Source organism: Haliotis cracherodii, unplaced genomic scaffold (genome assembly GCF_022045235.1).
Source record: "Haliotis cracherodii isolate W230 unplaced genomic scaffold, xgHalCrac1.p SCAF_1, whole genome shotgun sequence".
Classification (NCBI taxonomy): Eukaryota; Metazoa; Mollusca; class Gastropoda; order Lepetellida; family Haliotidae; genus Haliotis; species Haliotis cracherodii.
In genome coordinates this window covers 6323299-6343874 of record NW_027266264.1, presented here as the reverse complement: position 1 = coordinate 6343874, position 20576 = coordinate 6323299, and the positions used below count along the sequence as shown (strand labels likewise).

At 40.2% G+C, this 20576-nt stretch overlaps 2 protein-coding genes across 3 annotated transcripts in view; one reads left to right on the top strand and one right to left on the bottom strand.

Moving 5' to 3' along the window:
- The window catches only part of LOC139471812 (histone-lysine N-methyltransferase ASH1L-like), a 46466-nt gene extending 45176 nt beyond the window's left edge, over positions 1-1290 (bottom strand). The window contains exon 1 of the mRNA XM_071254312.1: positions 1195-1290. The gene's annotated coding sequence lies outside the window, so the exon portion shown is untranslated. The remainder of the gene's footprint in view (positions 1-1194) is intronic.
- LOC139471820 (small ribosomal subunit protein mS29-like) lies at positions 1009-20498 on the top strand. Of its 2 annotated transcripts, none has more exons than XM_071254332.1 (13): positions 1009-1096; positions 4301-4500; positions 7172-7273; positions 7394-7502; positions 8555-8647; positions 12520-12656; positions 13710-13784; positions 14338-14417; positions 15120-15198; positions 17120-17179; positions 18146-18238; positions 18589-18703; positions 19744-20498. In XM_071254332.1, exons 2-13 carry the CDS (start codon positions 4324-4326, stop codon positions 19827-19829), a joined length of 1206 nt encoding a protein of 401 aa, XP_071110433.1. In that variant the 5' UTR covers positions 1009-1096; positions 4301-4323; the 3' UTR covers positions 19830-20498. The 2 variants fall into 2 exon arrangements, with proteins under 2 accessions (XP_071110433.1, XP_071110426.1); XM_071254325.1 differs by lacking the exon at positions 1009-1096 and adding an exon at positions 1692-1731.
- The last annotated feature ends 78 nt before the right edge of the window (positions 20499-20576 follow it).

Here is a 20576-nt window from a genome sequence, read left to right as displayed (position 1 = left end):
TTTGTACTAATTTCTGCAGGCCAGTACAAATTCCCAAACTTCCCCATTGTTTTAACATTACAAGGGCTTATCTTTACCCAGGCTTGAAAACTTTTCAGTTTAGTACAGCCCTTTCTGATACTAAAGTTCTGAAAAAAATGCTCCCTGATTGTGATTGTCTGTGCCTGACTCCACTAACATTCAAGATATGAATCTCCCCATTTGCAAGATGATCAAAATGTCTGTTCAAACATAGCTGTCACCAAAGTCAGCATGGTACCAAGCCAGCACATGTTTACCGAATAAGTCATTTCCGTAGACAAACATTCACCGATGTATACTAACAAAACCAAATAACTAATACTATGTTTCCAAACAAAAAACCTCAACGCAACAGAGGTATGCATTTAATCCACAAGTAACTTAAAATTAAGAAAACAATTTTATCAATTCAGTCATTTGTAGAAAGCACCTGCATGCACAAAAATGCTTTGGTTTGCTGACTGGTGCTGGCACTTGTGGCAGTGAAGTCAACAGAAAGGTTAGGTATCGTTCTGACATGTGTTCTGTGTTTCTGTGCAGGTAAGTTTACTGTTGCTTTGGTAACTGACTTGCCATAGTCATAATTTTGTACTATCAAGAGTTACATCTTTGGAAATGTTGTACTGACCACAAGTTTGGTAACAGACTGAACTATCGGCAAAGTATGTAGAGGTTATAATTTCAAAACGTATGTTTGTCAATCCAGTAACAATTAATGTCAAAATATGTATTAACAACGATTGGTATATATTGCGACGTATAAAAATCGATACAATCACAGATACATCACATGAAACAAGCAACAGTGTTGAGTACAAACGGTGCACACGCTCTTCTAAACCGAGTCACAACAAACGAAAAAAAAGAAGAGTTCTTCCGCTTTCTGAGGCATGGTTCGCGCGAGTGAGATGGAAGTAGTGATGTCTGCAACACCACCCTGTTTTCTAAGTTCAGTATAAGGTCATAAGACATGTGCGTGGGATAGATGCACTGACTAATATCGCACTCGGCAGCTAGAACATGTCTTTTTAAAAGCTGAGACATCGCTACTTCTCCAGTTGTAATTTGCAACAAGGTACGCGCCAAAATCACACATAAATAATGCGATTATCCATGCAATATGTGATGTACTAACTAGATAATATGGTCAAAACAATCAAATGCATAGCTTACCTGTAGAATTTATCAAAGCATGTATCATCGATAACAAAATATTCAGATAATCGTATTTCTAATACACATCTCTTCTACGCCATAGTTCACACAGAAAATATGGCGTCTGAGGTTTGGAGGTTCGAAGGGAGAACAACAAGTGTTGAAAATAAAACTTACAAGTTGACTAAAATAAAATGTCATACCCTTTTACTAACTATTTTTTAATCTTTGCTGTATGGCTTGCATCCTTGAGTTAAGTGTAGCTCTATCCGACAATTCTGTTAATATTTAGGCGGCTTTGATTGTAGACCCATATCCGAATTTCCTGTCGGGTCTCTTAAAGGTTGTTTTGGTGTTCATATGCAAATCTGGCGATATTAACGAATAACAAAAAATCATGTTTTTGTAAACACCATATTCACTAGTAAAAAAAGAAATGATGTTAAAATGTAGTTATGTGACATGAACAAAAGCAATAAAATCAGTCGGGAAACTCCCACAATGCACTTTTAAACATGGATGCCTCCAGGCAGGTGCTTGCTAAAATGTGGAAAGGTATAACACCATTAATTGTTGTTATCATGTGATGTTTTCACGTGAAAAACAAGCGTGCCTTATACACGAACCCCAAGCTTAAATGTATTGGAACCCTACAACCCATTTAAGCCATTAGACGCTGAAAAACACGAATAATCATATCACTGCTTGTTCGTTCAGTTTTCGATCATCATGACATCTGCATTGGGAATTTGAATCATAGATCTTATGTAAAAAATCTGCGCAAACATGAGCGGTAGAAAATGGCACTAGTCATGTAGTCCTTGCCAAACTGTCAAATAGTTACGGTATCATAAGGACGAGTAGAAATTTGCCATATTTAAAGGTTTTGCTAAATGATTATATGATTATAAGGAGTGGATTATTATTGTTAGCTTCTATCGTTGCACATGTGCACCAATGACAAAAGTTTTGGAACAATAACATGTTAACACTGGACTACATATGTCTTGTTACTTTCATAGTGATATGCCTCGGTGAGTGAAACATGATACATTGCCATCTTGTTACCGTCACATGGATTCGCCCCCCTCCATTACATTTAAGTTAAAAATAGTCATATGACATAACTGACAGTGGGCTTTGAAGCGTCTACCGAGATCACATAATTAAGCGTGTGGTTACATATTGTTTAGAGGCTGGAAAAGAGGTGAGGCTCGAAACATGTCATGTGATGATTTTATTAGTTATCATATTCAGTGTCATATTTTTTTGCTTACCAAATATGACACCGTATATGACAACTGAAGACACCATAACAGATTTATTATGCCGAAAAGTTTACACTATTTGGTATCTTTATCGCACATGTCATGTCAAAATGAAAACTTGACACTTACAACTGGTATAAATGACAGGACCAGTACATATGTTTCCGATACAAAGCTTGATGTAAACTTAATCGTCAAAGGGGCGGTCGGGTAGCCTAGTGGTTAAAGCGTTCGCTCGTCACGCCGAAGACCTGGGTTCGATTCCCGACATGGGTACAATGTGTGAAGCCTATTTCTGGTGTCCCCCGCTGTGATACTGCTGGAATATTGCTAAAAGCAGCGTAAAAACGTACTCACTCACTTAATCGTCAACAATGGAAAGCACTCAATGTGAACTTTTAAAAAAGTATGACCGCTAAAATGGATACAATTATCATAAAAATGCCCACACATGATCAGAAATCTGAGGGCCACTGTAACTTTATAGCAGTCAGCCTTTCCCTAACGAGGGGCTACTATCTATTCTATTGCTATGGGACGACATTGGCATCACGTTTCATGTTTGTGATGTCATCCTGTGTAATGTTCTATGGCACTGCTATTTCTAAATCAGTGACCTCAGTTGTAAGTTTTTAGTCTCTTTAGATTTTATAAATAAAATCATGAACGTGGTTTCTTTAAAACTTAATGTCTTTGCACATCACAATTAATTATATTAATACACAAAAGAATATTGTATAACAAATTTCTGTACCAGAATTGTCATGTAAGATGTGTGAAGTGAGTGTTGGAAAATAAAAAAATAGCTGTTACTTACGGTATACGGTCTCATTTTAGGTCAGTAACAACCATCCTGGATTTTTACTGACAGTATACAGGCTCATATGGGGTTAATAGTTCTGCTCCCTGATTGGTCAATCTCAATTTGAGGCACAATAAGAAATGGATGTCAATAAATTGTACAAGCTTTCAAAACATTTACCTATTTTTAAATAATGATGACTCCCCGAAAACAATCTGACCTTGGCAGTGGTGGACAACTCCATTTTATGCACAGGGGGGTTAAGTCTGATATTCTCACAATTTTCACATTGAATATCTGCCCCTTTCTCCCAATACCGATTGTCAAATCTCTCCCACGTTTTGGTGCAGTCGTTCGGCCATTGCGTTCATCTGCGTTGTCCAGCTACATCTATGGGGAACAACTCCACTCCACTCTCAAAAATAACATCATCCTATTTACGACGTCAGAAGTTGCAAGCACCTGTTCGAATCTCAAGAAATGATGTCATGATAGAACAATGTTTTATAGTGAAATAAACCACGCTTCGTTCTTCATTGTTAATTGTGATTTATTGCGTAGCTATGTTATATATCTAATTGTTAGCTTTATGACTATTATCCATTTCCGTGGTTGATCACTTGCTTGGCCCGGATTCAGTGTTCTGTGTCTGAGTGGGCTATTCATGTTAAAGTACGGAATGGTATCTCAGTGTGTAGCACTATAAATCGTCATCTCCGACACACACACACACACACACACACACACACACACACACACACACACATACACACACACACACACACACACACACACACACACACATCGCTAATTAGGTTCAATAATATTGGACGCAGCATTATACCACCTTTCACCTCACCTTGTTTATAACGGCTCTTCTATTCAGTTCCTCTTTGTAGCAAAATTGAAGCTTTCAGAACATTCAGAATTATAGTTCTCAAGAGCTTCTAGTCAATGGGGACTACCATCATTGGATTCTTATTTGTCCTCAGCACAATCTTGTTGTCACGACTAACGTGAATTTAGAAGGCTGTATCGTTCTGTTTTGTTCCAGGGGCTCTGACAGGTACAAGATGCATGTGTCGTCCAGCCTCCAGAAAGACATTGCAGTCAGTAGTGAGACAACTATCTTCAAGGTGTACAGACAAGAGCCAGACACGACTATCTTCCAGCCTTGCTGATCAAGCTGATGTGCCACTCAACGAAAACCAGACAAGAATCAAGCCAGTGTGTCGAACCTCAGAAAACAACCCTGTATGTAGTTCTGTGAATTGACTCTGATCCAATTTAGTTTCTTCTTACAACATGCAACCATGAGATAATACCACCTGGAAACTGCTCTGGCAAACCCCCAGTCGATCATATTTGACTGATGGGAATTAATAATACTGACCAATCAAAAACTCTTGACTTGCAACAGTGTCTCCAACAATGAACATGTCAAAACAAGGTATTTCCTTGACAACCTTTAGCATTGTCTTCTGTATTTTCCCATTCTTATATGTATATGATTTTTTAATATGAAGTTTACACGAAATACAGCTTTCCATTGGATGAGAGGTCTGTCACATGACTGTGAAACTGCAAAAAGTGTATGCGCGACACATTTTGATGTTCATACATTTTACACGAGACTGTATTCTTGAAATGGCGTAAACATTAACAGACTACTTCCACATTCCTGTAGAAACCCCTGGGAATTCCCTTTTATGAATAAATTCAGAAGCATTGTGTCTGATCACTTACTCCCTTTAATCTTGAACTTAGCGTTTAAGCATACACTGGGAAATGTCAGAGAGATTGACTGCATGTCTGTTCAGTGATATCCTTGCTACGACCAATCCTAGAGAACAAAACGAAGAAAACACATCCAACTTGACAGTGACAGTCTACATCAATCTATGAATCTACCTTAGTATCTATCTGACACATCTTTACAATCATCTTTCAATGATTGTCCAATTTTTCAGTGATGACTTATGCTTGTAATAGCCAAAGGACCTGTGAAGATCCTGGTTAGAATAGGTCTTCAGCAACCCATACTTGCCGTAAAAGGTGGCTAACAGGATCGGGTGGTAATGCTCGCTGACTTGGTTGATGCATGTCATCTTATCCCAGTTGATGCTCATGATATCAATCACTGGATTGTCTGGTCCAGACTAGATTATTTACAGACCGCCGTCATATAGCTGGAATCTTGCTGAATGCGGCATAAAACAACAAACCACCCAAATAGTTCATTAACAACTTCGTAAGCATCTGCTATCCCGTTTATCGTGTCGGCCATTTTGACCTCATGTACATGTATTATGACACGCGGTCATTGTGAATGACTTATCATATATTATTTACTTCTATATTTGTTGTAAACAAACTACAAAAGATGTCTCTGTGAGCATACATGTGCTCTCCTTTTTAGGAACTACTTCTTTCCACGAAACAAGAAGTCAGATGTTCTAAATGAATTGTGCTTATAGATCTACACCCTTCAAGGTGAAAAATAGTAATATCAAAATTATAATTACATGTGACAGGCATATATAGTTGTATAGTTTACATAGATGTTCCCTGATCATGTTGAACGTGTGGGCGCACAATTTGCTGTGCAGAGTTGTGTCCCTTTGGTGCACCAGAAAGGAATGGGGGTGTGGGTGGTGTGGTGGGGGTTAGATATAAGTTGTGTCAAGATTGTTAACTGTACCTTTATATGTACATTACTATATACTACTGTTCAGTAGTGTGTTATCAGCTGGGTATAACTGCTAACGAGACACATGGGAATGTGAAACAAAAATGAATACTAGTCGGCCATACATTTGGTAGACAGGGTATTTTATCAGTGTTTGGATCAATCATTACAGCCTTACTCCTGCATTCATTCACCAGTTCACTTACCCATTCATGCAATCAACCATTCACTAATCCATTCACTAATCCACTCACTCACCCACGCACATACCCCATACACTCCACAATTCACTCACTCACTCCTTCACTCACTCCTTCACTCACTCCTTCACTCACTCACTCACTCACTCACTCACTCACTCACTCACTCACACATGCACATACCTCATACACTCTACAATTCACTCATCCACTCACTTGCCCAGTATTTCAACTATTCAACCATTCTCTCGCATACTCTCTCACTCATCTGCCCTTTCATCTCTGAATCACTCATCTGGACACTCACCTTATCATGCACTCTCTCATTCAATTACTCATTCATTAGATCATTCACTGTCTCATCCACTCATTCATTCACCCACTAACTCTACCTTCAAATTGTTCACCCAATCACTCTCTTGCTCAATTGTCTATTCACTCATTCATGCGGTTCTTTACTTACTCACTCACTCATCCATACAATCCCCCATTCTTTCACTCACATATCCATCCTCTCACTCATTCATTCACACACCCATCCACTTACTTTATCACTCTCACTCACTCACTCACTCACTCACTCACTCACTCACTCACTCACTCACTCACTCACCCACCCACCCACTCACTCACTCACTCACTCACTCACTCACTCACTCACTCACTCACTCAATCACCCACCCACTCAATCACTCACTCACTCACTCACTCATCCACCCACTCGTTACGGTTTTAAGCCACTTTTAGCCATATTCCAGAAATATCACGGCGGGGGGACACCAGAAATGGGCTTCACACATTGTACCAATGTCAGGAATCAAACACGGGTCTTTGGCGTGACGAGCGAACGCTTTAACCACAAGGTTACCTGACCACCCCTCGTCGCACGGAAGACCCGGGTCAATTCCCCACATGCGTACAATATGTGACCATACTCACTCACCATACTCACTCACTCACTCACTCACTCTGTTCCCTACTCACTCACTCACTCTGTTCCCTACTCACTCACTCACTCACTCACTCTGTTCCCCAGCTGCACCACAGTGGCAGACAACAGGGCCAGCACTATACAGTGCCGCCAGGGGTGTACAAGGATGTCCTACAGAGGGCGCTGCCATTGGAGTTCAAGAAACAGGTATGTGCGACATCATCACTAAACCTTTCCGCAAATGAAATTAGTCACAAAATATTTTTTCTCCCAATTTTCAATCTTTGATTGGTATTTGATAAAGATAATCACAAAGACCCATTTCAGGTGAAGACATTTGGAGAGGCATGTGTGATGATTCGAGAGCCTGCGTTGGAGGTGATGAACTACATCCGCAATCTCAACCTTGACCTCCCAGCATCCAGAATTGTTCTCTGTATCCTTGCTGATGAGTGAATAGCTGCTACATTATCTCCACAGTCTTGGAACATTTTCAGCAAAGCTTGGACTCAGCCTATAGTGCATGTGTGAAAGTGAGATGATCCACATCAGTGTTTTATTTACCTTGACTTACAAAAGGTATTGTACATTGTATACAGATGTATCACACTTCACACGTGTTATACAGTGTTTAAGGGTACAATGTATACAGATGTATCACACCTCACATGTTATACAGTGTTTAAAGGTACAATGTATTCAGATATATCACACCTCACATGTTAAAATGTGTTTAAAGGTACATTGTATACAGATGTATCACACTTCACACGTGTTATACAGTGTTTAAAGGTACATTGTATACAGATGTATCACACCTCACATGTTATACAGTGTTTAAAGGTACAATGTATTCAGATATATCACACCTCACATGTTATACTGTGTTTAAAGGTACATTGTATACAGATGTATCACACTTCACACGTGTTATACAGTGTTTAAAGGTACATTGTATACAGATGTATCACACCTCACTTGTTATACAGTGTTTAAAGGTACATTGTATACAGATGTATCACACCTCACATGTTATACTGTGTTTAAAGGTAGAATGTATTCAGATATATCACACCTCACATGTTATACAGTGTTTAAAGGTACAATGTATACAGATGTATCACACCTCACATGTTATACAGTGTTTAAAGGTACAATGTATACAGATGTATCACACCTCACATGTTATACAGTGTTTAAAGGTACAATGTATACAGATGTATCACACCTCACGTGTTATACAGTGTTTAAAGGTACAATGTATACAGATGTATCACACCTCACGTGTTATACAGTGTTTAAAGGTACAATGTATACAGATGTATCACACCTCACGTGTTATACAGTGTTAAAGGTGCATGAACACTCCATAGAACTATTAAGCCCCAAGCTTGTTTTATGGATTTGGATTTTACAGTGGCATGTGAGTATGATACTAAGTTTGTATCCTGGCCTGATAGTGGAGATGTATTCCTTAGCATGATGCAGATGGGCGTCGTGGGAGTGGGCGAAGCATGTCCTTGGCGCACATCATGCACTACTGCGCGGAGGACCAGTGGATTATCCTACATGCACCATGGCGTGAGTGCTCCCACTCAAACATCATCACGTATATGTACATGATAATTATGGCTTAAGCCGTTCTATGTTCTTGTTTCATAATGTTTTTGCTGACAGAAAATATCCATAAATTTTGCCGCGGGAGATTTCAGGTTAGATTCCTGAAAATTCTTGAAGTAACAGTTTTTTCAGTTCACTTGACCGAATAGTCCAGGAGCTCATGTCATGGCCTGTTTGTCTGATGTCATTTGTTCCCCGTGCAGCATTACTGTCTTCTCAGAAAGCACTTATTAAAAACGCTCTTTTGCAAAAACATTCTGACACTGTTTTAAAGATGCTCTCGAATGCTCTTGAAATGCATATTTGACTCTGAAAACTTCTCTGAAACTGAGAGACTGACGGAGCTGAACTGTGGCATGTATGTGTCTCCTTAGGTTGACATATAATTAATAATTAAATGTATTGTAAGTGTTTCCTCAGTATTATATAGAATATCTGAATATGAACGCTGAACATCTAAAGGTTATACAGAGCACTTCGCCAGGACCATTCCCGCTCCTACTAATCAAACCCTCAATGACAAGATTTTCAACCTTCATCTCTGATGGTTACTACAGCGATCAACATCGCAGTTGGGATCGATACCCCCTGTATATGGATCCGTTTCATCACCTGAGGGTCTACCCATGTGCATTACCACATTGTGATACACCTTTGAGATTGGTCCTTAGATCATTGTTGGATTGCCGTGCGTTCCCTGTTGCCATTGTTCCTCTTCGTGATGGTTCGACTTCTGCGCCAATCCCCGCACAAATCATTCCTCCTGGATCAGCGGCTCCTGTTCCCGCAGATGTTACTATTGCATCAGCTGTCAGCAACCTGGGTCCTCTGCCTTCCCCCACCTAATCTACGGGGAGCTTCGACAATGTAGACCCTGTGGTCGTCCTTCCTTGGATTGCAGACAGAGTTCAGCTCAAGCGCAGTTATTCTGCGGGTAATCATGTTTAGCGTTCAAACAGCCATTTCCTCAACCAACACCCATGGTCTGACTTTTACAACCGTGGCTCCCGAACTAGATCGTGATCTTGAGAATCTCTGACCTAAGTGGTTTTCGGTTGCCTCTCCTGTGGAGGATCATGATCTCTCGCATTTGGATGCCACCGTCCGTCGAGCACTCCCGCTGATTTCCACCATAATGTCGGCAATGGAAGCCATACCTACCTCTGTGTCCCATGTCAAAACTTCTGAAGAAGCTTATATTGGACGGTTTTTTGCACTGATTCAGGAGATGTTTTTAACCACCTTGGATCTCATGTTGCACCATGCTGGGACCGTCACATCTCTCCGCTGTCGGGGTGTTCAACACTCTCAGTGAGGCAATCAATTCAAGGCGCACCTCTACCAGCTTCCTTGGTCTACATAGTATCTATTTGCTGAAAGGATTCAAGAGGTCGCTCAGGATGTTACACACGACACCCATCTCCAGGTATCGGTGGACCTCCTCCAACTTCAAAAGCAGCATCTGGAGGAGCATCAGAAGAGATTGATGTCAACCTTAACTCTTTGTTCGCCGCAAGACCTCTGTGAAGTTCTAGGAGCGAAGACTAGTTCCTTTTGTGGCCGAGGGCGTGGCCATCACGGACAGCAATGTTATTGGCTCAAGTCTGGCTTCTCTGTGTTATTTACAGCTTCCAGGGATGTCGGCGAGTCCTCCAAGTAACTCACATCAGCCATGGGATGACTGGGAACTTCTGCCCCCAGCCGTACCCAAAAAAGAGATTATTTGCAGGAAACTTTTCCATCCTGGCCGATTCTTTCGTCATGCACCTCCTGCCAATTGGTTACAGGCTGCCCCTATTTGGAACTCCATCAACGACGTCCATAACCCTTCAGCAAGTGTACCCAGCCAGTCAGCTTTCGGTGCTAAAGGAAACCATGCTATGCTAAAGAATGACTAGGTCCAGAATCGCGTTACCAAGGGATTTTACCTCCAGGTCTTCCTGGTCCCAAGGAAAAACTGTCACGAATGATATATAAAAACATTCAACTCGTATCTAGAAGATCCTCCGCATTTCCTGGTCAGTCTCGATCTCCAGGACATGTATCTACACTTAACCATCCATGGGGTGTCGCCATTTCCTTTTGGTTCATTTTCCAAGGCCATCACAACCAATGGAAGGTGCTCCTGTTTGGAATTTCTTCAACCCTGTGGCTTTTTAACTTTATTACCAAGCCCATCATTAAGTTCCTGCACATTCGAGGGATCGTCTTTAAGTCATACATCGACGATTGTGTTCAGAACCACGCAGAGTTTACAAAACAGCTTCTTTATCATATAGGGTGGCCCGTCAACATTGACAAGATGGACATAGACAGGTAGACAAAAATATGATATCTCTTGCCAATGCCACTTAGACAGCCTCTGCCTCTATGCAAATGGCAACTGCTGCTTGGTCTTCTGACTTAAGCCAAAACCATCAGTCAGAGAGGTCAGCTTTAACTTTGAATGATCTTAGTGCTTCCTGAAGCCCTATATTTGCCAGGTCTCAATCTCCCTGCCATTCTCTCTGGGTCCACATCTCCAGTGGTGGCTGGTGATATCGAATGTTTGCTCAGGAGTCTCTTTGCGGCCGTTCATTCCATCACAACACCCCTTTGTCGACGCATTGACCATGGACTGGGGCGCACACTTCCATTATCTACAGGTGGCAGGACACTGGTCCGTCAAGAGAAGCGACTCCATATAAACAATCTCAAATTCAAGGTGGTCATTCTGGCGGTGTCCCACTGGGAAGAGCTCTGTCGTGCGTCACACCACATGATGGACAGTCTGTCAGTCTCCACCCAAGAATCTTCCGCTGCTGGCTGTTTTCTACTCCAGACTCACTCCTGCCATCAAACCCCTCATCTTTGCATCTGGCTCATCCCCAGAAGTTGCTTGTTGCCTAAGGGTTTTGAAGAGTGTAGACAAGACCATTACTGATGCTCACCATACCGCTACTAAGACGCTATGTGACCACAAATGGAAAGCGTTCTAATCCTACTATCAAGGTCGTAACATCACCAAGCCGACCACTGCTTCTCCTCAACAGGTTGCCGACTATCTCCAACATTTGCGATCTACTTGGAAGCTTTGAGGGTCCACTTTGGCTACCTACCTCACTATGATCAACTTCGTCATTGCCATTACAACCGGATCCAAGATCTCTATGGTTGCTGAGCTACAGTCCCTCATTCAGGTCCTACAAGTTTGCTGATCAGTCGTCTCTCTTCTGGTCACCAAACACATCATTTTAATTAATTGTTTTAGACAGCTGAGCTGATGATGGGACCTGTTTGTCGTCCATCATATAGATATTATTCTTAGAAACCAACAGACCGAATGAAGCTGAAACAGGACCTTTGTCCTGACCAATGATGACACCCCACTTCTGATTCTCAATATGGCCGCCATGGTAGCCATATTGAATCATCTATTTATGGCCATTACTCTGCCTTTTACTTTCCAAATGTTATGAAATTTTGTGCTTGCATAGTTAGTAGTTGGGATCGACAATCTTTTTAATTTTGAACCTGTTGCCTTTAAATTGTATCAAAATGCATATTTGGATCTGTAAACATATTCATGTCCTGAAGATTTATTGTAAAAATATTTGAATATCAATGATGCAACAACTTTTGTTATGTGTCTGTTTCATTTGGCATATTAAACAGTTGACGACCTATCCAGGTGAGCTACAATGCTGCGGCACTTCTCTGTTTGGATTTTGAAAAATGTGGGGCAGGCTCACTGGTCTTATTCTTTCCTGTGAAAAAAATTGAAACAGAATGTGAGTATGTCTTCACATTTTGTCCTCTGAAATAATAACGAAATGTTGGTTTGAATGCTTCAGCCATTACTTGGAACCGAGAATACAAGGAAATCTCTCAGTCATCCCACAAGCCTAATCGCATTGATCACCCTGCCCATGCTGGGGAATGGCTACTCAATTTCCAGGCACAGAACAAGCATCTCCTGAAGGACATCAAGGTGAGGGACCATGTCCTTCCGTTCTGTACATGTTGTCTGTCCATCGTAATAATGTCAACATCACAGCTCAGTTGAATCTAGATTGTACACCATACTACTTTATGTCTGAATGGTTTGAAATAATATTTTATTTTGACCTAATTAGACTTTGTTACGATTGAAGTTTGGGTCATATGACAATGACAAGAGGCCCTCTTTGAGTGGGTCTTGAAGCTGTATCACATTATTGGAATTTGCAGAGACAATATGTATATGTGTCTTCCAATTTTAAACAAAATGACCATTGTTTCCCAATTTGATTGTCAAAGGCACTTAGTATGTTAAGCCCCTGCAGTGGGAATCATGTCCTCAGTACGATTTGCTTGTCATAACACCTCATTAAAGAGGGGTCTGCTGGTCTCAGGTCCTCAGTACCCTTTGCTTGTCATAACACCTCACTAGAGAGGGTTCTGCTGGTCTCAGGTCCTCAGTACCCTTTGCTTGTCATAACACCTCACTAAAGAGGGGTCAGATGGTCAGGTCCTCAGTACACTTTGCTTGTCATAACACCTCACTAAAGAGGGTTCTGCTGGTCTCAGGTCCTCAGTACCCTTTGCTTGTCATAACACCTCACTAAAGAGGGGTCAGGTTGTCAGGTCCTCAGTACCCTTTGCTTGTCATAACACCTCACTAAAGAGGGTTCTGATGGTCTCAGGTCCTCAGTACCCTTTGCTTGTCATAACACCTCACTAAAGAGGGTTCTGATGGTCTCAGGTCCTCAGTACCCTTTGCTTGTCATAACACCTCACTAAAGAAGGGTCAGGTTGTCAGGTCCTCAGTACCCTTTGCTTGTCATAACACCTCACTAAAGAAGGGTCAGGTTGTCATGCTTTGTCATGGTTGTGAAGTTTTCCTACTTTCACTGACTTGTGTGCCCGGCATAAACTTGGTATTTACAGAAATGATATTGCTGTATCCTGGATGAAACAACATTTACTCACTCATTCACTGACCTCTAGCATCCTCTGAAACAACAATATTTATACTACCTACCAACTTAATTGTTTCCAACAGATTCAGTCTTCCTATTACTGGACAAAACGTGAATCAGCAGAAAAGGGAACGCCACTGCTAGACATTGTTGAATTTGTAAGTACCCATCTATGCAAGGGCCACGATATTACTACAGAAGAAAGGTATCCATGCATTTCTGTGTTTTGGTGTCACTATAAGTTTTTTATAAACTTCCAGTGACATCATCCTGTTGTTGTCCAGTGTGAGTGTACCACTAGGCTACAGAGTCCTGATAAATCATAATATTTTTGAGAATGTTTTTTTAAGTACAGTATGCCAGCAACAGATATTTTACAATTGCTTCCTAAGATTCATGAAAAGTATGTTTCAAACATAAAAATGTTGATAAATGTTGTCTTAAGTTTCTTTTTTAGGTATATAAGTTAGATAAAACACTTAGCCGCAGGTTTTTATGAGATTGAAAACCCTCATCCTCGGGATAAAACCTCGGGATAAAACCTCGGGACTAATGCCCCTCAGTTTTTCCCTTGGTTTCAGACATAAAAACTCTCTCTACATCCTACTCTTAAAACATGCATAATAAATTAGTCATGTTTGGTTCAGTTTTCTCTGCATAACAGTGTGTTATTGTGTGAAGTGTCACCAAGGCTGATTCCTGTTCGAACAGGGTATGAACCGCATCAAGTTTGCCGCTGACTGTGTGGGAGTCATTCTCAAGGAGCTGAAGCAACACGCCAATCAGAAACAGTAGGCAGTCGTTTCAACATATTTCTCTAAACATACCAAGGAAATCTGGCATTTGTTTCTGAAAGTTGGGTCTTGTGTAGTTATTCCGAATAAGCCTTCTGTACCCTATGTTTGTGAAGATCTGGTTTAGAATTAATCTTCGGCAACCCATGCTTGTTGTAAGAGGCGACTAACAGGATTGGGTGGTCAGGCTCACTGTCTTGGTAGTTGGTCTAGACACGATTGTTACAGACAACCATCATATAGCTGGAGTATTGCTGAGTTTGGTGTTTAATAACAAACAAACTTGTCAACATATAGTAACAATGTGTGACTTAGCTGATGGTTGTGTAACTTGGCTCATGTATGATCCTTTACAGAAGCATAAATGAATATTCACGCACTCAAACCTATAAAAGTTGGTTTATCATATCATGACTAGTGTTTTAATCACCTCATACCAACCTGATAAACATGGTATCACAAGCTGATAAATATGCAAATATCAGGAACTGCTTTTAATCTCCATAGATTGATTCAATGTCTGCTTCCTCAATAAATTATTGACAACTGTTCTGAGGTATCAGAGATATACACTGTTTTTAACGTTACTTCTATGAAATTATGACTTAAACAATGATTATCGTGAAAATGACGTTATATGATAATGAGATCCACACTCAGCTAAAAATCTCTATGACTTTGTTTACCATTGTGTTTCAGGATTAAAGTAATGGTTGCTGTTGATGGAGTGAATTCATTATGGGCTCCAACTAAAATAAGAACAGATGAAAAAGAAATAGTAAGAGACCAATATATGTTGAAGATTGGATGAATGGATTTACCAGTCAATACAGACCTAATTAAAAAGATGGCTTAGTGGCAATGGTGACATGATTTGGTCCAAACCAAATTCACTCACTCAATAACGTGAAGGTCACTTCTTTAATGATTACTATCCTGCCATGATTCTATGCAGTTTGTTTCTTCTCTTTGATACCCATTCAACATTGAAAACAGCTTATCTGAACGCACCTCAAAAGTCGGTCATGCATGGAGTTTGCTGGCCTTGTTAATCTCCTGCTTCGTATCGCCATGCAGGATGGAAGTGGGTTTTTTTCTTGAGCAAAGACATAATTATTACTTCTGTTCTTCATATTGCTGTTGCTATTTTAGGCCTATATTGTGTACAACAGATTTGTCGGTTTCGTTATTCGCATCACATTAACTTGCATTTGGGTGTTGAACATTGGTCTTTCATACTTTGTGTAGCGTGTCCAGTGTTTGTGCACCTTCATGAGTGTAATGGCGTCATAATTTTACTTCCTTCCTTTTACAATGGGTGTGCCTGCTTGTCTACTCTTGCATTGTCACCCGTTACGTCTGTGGCCTCCTCAGCGACATTATCCGGGGCTGTTCCTGTCCCCTCAACCTCTATGTCTCCAGCACTAGCAGTGACTCTGGATGTCACAGATCCTCCTGCAGGAGATCCCTGCAATCGACGGGGGGCACGGGTAGCCCAGTCGTCTCAGGCGCCGCGATTTGTTGTGCAGAGCTGCGTCCCTTGGGCATGCCAGAAACCTATAATTGTGGGTTCGAATCCCGGTTCGCCCTGATTATGTTTCTAGGTTTGTCAGCATCAAACCCGTGCTCGTGGGTTTCACCGAAGTGGTAAACGTCTGAGACCTGCATCACCTCGGGCTTTCCTCCCACATTAAGCTGACACGCCGCGATATAACTAGAATACTGTTAAAAGCGGCGTTAAACCCAACTCACTCACTCACTCCTGCAATCGACTGAGTTGGGATCCCCATTTCTGCACCTGCTGAGGTGCCTGCAGCTTCTCCAGTTGCTTCTGCGTCTGACGTGGACCTGGTCAAGAAGTCAGGGGCAGTACGATTGCCATGTTGTAGCAGCCATGAACACTGTATTAGCATCTTCTCCAAATTGCAAATTAAGCAAGGATCTGGAAGTCTCTGCTATTCTCAAGAGTTTCCAACACAAGTCCCCTTTGACTGGGGCGAGCTTGCCCTGGTGCTGTAAAAACTCATGTTGGATGACCATCGGTTTACGATTTCATCTTTAGCCTCCATGCAGGATCCAACTTTTCCTTTAGGTCAGGATTAGTTTTTCTCCTAGGTTAACTGGGTGCAGTCAGAAACGCTTGCTTCATCATGTGAAGTTCTATCAATGGTATCTCATGTCTTTAGTACCACCCTTGCGGGGACTGGTGGACCCACCCTGCATTAATTTATCATGTGTAAAACAGTGACATTGTTCTATTTGTACAAAGATGAAAAATATAAATTTGTACATTCTTTAGGGACCGCTCATTAATTGTTGGTGCATGTGTGAGTAGGGGAGTGTGTCATGGAAAAATGTTACATGTATTTGGTGGCGCTGTAAAAAATTGTTACATAAAATGGGTGGGGGTGGTGGATATGGTACAGTCCTGAGTCCAAACTCCCTGCCCCAACCGCGTAATAAATGACCAGTTATAGTGTTCAAGTATTGCATACCCCTATTAAACTGCTGTTGTCATTAATGTGTATTTAAGGTGGAGCCATCATTGAAAATGTTAACAAGACCCTATTGTTTCATAATGTCTCTTTCCCTTATATGTGTTATAGAGCTCTTATGGCTAATGGTTCTTATTGCATGTTTGTAGTGATTATGCCACGAGGTTTTTCATTCTTGTTCAAATATGATCGTCTTTTTTTCAGGTGCCAGCTTCAAATATATCATTAGTGCATAATTTCAAGAAGATTTTAAAAAGTGATTGGGTGAGTAACACAGTTGAGAGCACCATTTCAAGTCAGTTTGATGTCGCTTTGGAATTCCTTTCAAAAGATTAAGTTTTCAGGTTTCAATGAGCAAGTATCTTAGGAAAAAAAATTTCATTCCCTGTACCGGTACTTCTTTTGGTATATTATTGAATCCACTGATCAACATTAACCTATGAAAAGCAACGACTCTATTGTTGATACAATTGATGTGACACATGACAATGTTTCTGTATTCAACTTGTTTACTTGGTTTGACGACATAAATCTTCCCAAGGAAAGTGAGTTAACTGACTATAAAAGTCCAGTTCCACCCTTGCCGAACTAGGCTGAAAAATGGAGTTACATTTTAGCTTGACTAACAACTCTATGCACAGTCCAATCAAAATCGTGCAACAAAATCAAAATCAGGTTCATAAACTGTAATGCAGATTTTGGTCGATTGCAGGATTTACAACGCATGTGCCCCGACAACTCGTCAATAGATATTTTCTAAATCTTTTCATGTTTTTAATCAAGGTGCTCACATGATTTGATGCACTTTATCACAATTATAGATCTTTTCTATCGATAAGATCATCTTGACTGGGCGCTGCCATTTTGTTTGAAGCAAACTCAAGTGATATGAGAGGTGGAATCTGATTGGTCCCAAGGAGAGGCATAGAAGGGACATAACTACAAGCCTATAACTAACTCGAGCCTAGGAATTCTAGCCTAGTTCGGCAAGGATTGAAACTGGACTTTTAAAGTCAGTTAACTGTCTTGCCTCAGGAAGATGGACATTTTTATGAACATAAACATCTGAAACATTTTTTTCCAACTTTCTCACTATTTCTTTCCCTGATAAAATATCAAACAAAATAATATAATACTTGTCCAAGTAATATCACTGTTGGAGCCAATATTGGATAAGAAACCCCAATTCATTAACTCACTCAATCTTATTTATATCTTGATTTGTTGTAGACAAACGGGGTCATTGTATGTACAGTAGATCCCATGGCCAATACTGATGATCAGAGAGAACACGATACCCCACAGTACCTACTAGGGAAGGAGGTGAGTCTGGACATGGACACGATCCAAACATTCTGTTTGACCTGCCTGAAAGCACAACCTGTCTCAGGTTGTAGGTTTGAAGTGATGATCAGGTTTCACAGTGACCTGCCTCACTGATTGTGTCACTGTCATCATACCGTAATAAGAGTGGATCACTGCTCATAAGATCAACCAGATTTGTCTGGCCACGAATGGATCATTTAGTTGTGACATGGCTGGAATGTTGCTGTCACATAATTTTGACCAGCTGGCATGTATGAATATGATTCCATAAACACAAGAACCAAATTTAGACTGAAACAAAGCTTATTTATTAGTCTAATGTCATGGATTTGTTCATGTCATTGTAGGGCTTTGAGTGCATGGATCCATTTATCCCAGTGCTAGTGCCATATTATACCGAGAAGGAAGCTCACAGCTGCATTCAGTACTTCATTGACATGAACTGGATCCAAACACCCGAAGGTGAGATTCCCATCAATACTTTTCATACATGAATAAAGTAAAGACAGCTTTTTATAGGCATGTTATACCCACTTGCTAAATCTCTAATGGCTCTACGTCAGGGGTAGAATAGGTCTTCAGCAACCTATGCTTACCTTAAAAGGTGATTATGCTTGTCGTAAGAAGCGACTTATGGGATCAGGTGGTCAGGATCGCTGGCTTGGTTGAAGCATGTCATCAATCCCAATTGCGTGGATTGATGCTCATTATATCAATCACTGGATTGTCTGGTCCAGACACAATTATTTACAGACCGCCGTCATATAGCTGGAATATTGCTGAGTGCGGCGTTAAACAAAGAACCAACTGTCAGTTATAATAGTTAACTTGTACCAATTATAAATGATGAAGTCATTCATTGGAGCACTTCCAGTTAGTTACATTTATATATTCTTTTAATGATTGTTTTTGAAAACAATTCTGTAATTTTGTTCCATCATGTCGGACTACCAATTTCATTAATTCTATATTTTGTGAAACTTAAAATGCTTTAATATATCAAATGAACAGAATTAATTATTGAAATTTTAAATTGTAGTATTTTATTGATTTACCATTGTCTTATCATGCCTGCTTCTGAATTAACAGCCATATTAAATATTGTATTGAATGCTGAGGTTAAGTACGGTGTAATACAGTGTAAAGTCCGTTTCTAACCTCATTTGAAATGAAATAACTATTCCCAATATTTGAATACAGACAAAACATTACAAAGTTACAACACTCAATGGCTCAGAACTAATTCTTAATGCAATTGATGACATTTGCAGCCTGGGCTTACTCAGACTGATTTGCTTACTGTCTGTCATGTTTTTCCTGTATCAAAGATACTAAGAGCGAATTTTGACAGCCAAGTGTAAGTGAAGGTTCAGATTAGGACAAATGAGTGAAAAATACCAATCTTTCACTATGTTGTCTACAAGCAAGTGTTATGCAATTCTTAATGTGACTTGTGTCACATGACATGAAATGTTGTTAATATTCTCCTATTTATTTTACAGGAAAAACAGAAGATGGCAAGAAAGAGTTAATTTTCCTGAGCAATCAAAATCCGTACTTATTAACAAGAATTTGTGCAAGTAGATAAGTGTTCATGTGTGGTACAGTTGCTCTAATTTCTTAAAAGCAACAATGGCATCAATCCAGGTGTCAGAAGGTCACCTGTATCAGAGATGGCCACTGAAGAAGTGTTTATGGAAAGCAAAGAGTGGACAGAGTGACCACTCATACTGACCAATCATCAGTGTAACAAGTTTTCTCGAAGAGACAGGAATTTGGTGTGAAGTAAATTTGCTGAACTTTCTTTGAAATCAAACTGAACGAAAATAACTGCTAGTACCAAAAATGGACCCACTGTGTCAATGATGAGATGACTAATGGACAGCTAGTTTGATGGTAATAATATTGAATATTATTGGCCACAGCAGTGTGTGTGTATATGTGAAATGGTTCCTGAAGAAATGTGACCAAAACAGTGCATCACCAAATCAATGGGTGTTTTCCATTTGGTCAGACAAGACGTAGGCAACAACAAAAATGATAGATGTTATAGAGTCTCTACCTGAAACCAATTATTAATGGTTTACCAAAGGCAGTCAGTTAGTCAGTTTCAGTCTATTTGATGAAACAATCCCAGCTTATAGGCCGATGTGTGTAAGATAATGTTTATATCAGTATTGTCTTCCCACTGAGCAAGTAGTAAACATATTTCATTATCACATTATCAGTGTCTCGTGGCATAGTGCTAACATAAACAACCCTGTAAATAAAGAAAATATAAATAAATAACCCTTGCAATATGTTTTTATTCATCACAACAATTAATAATGCTTCC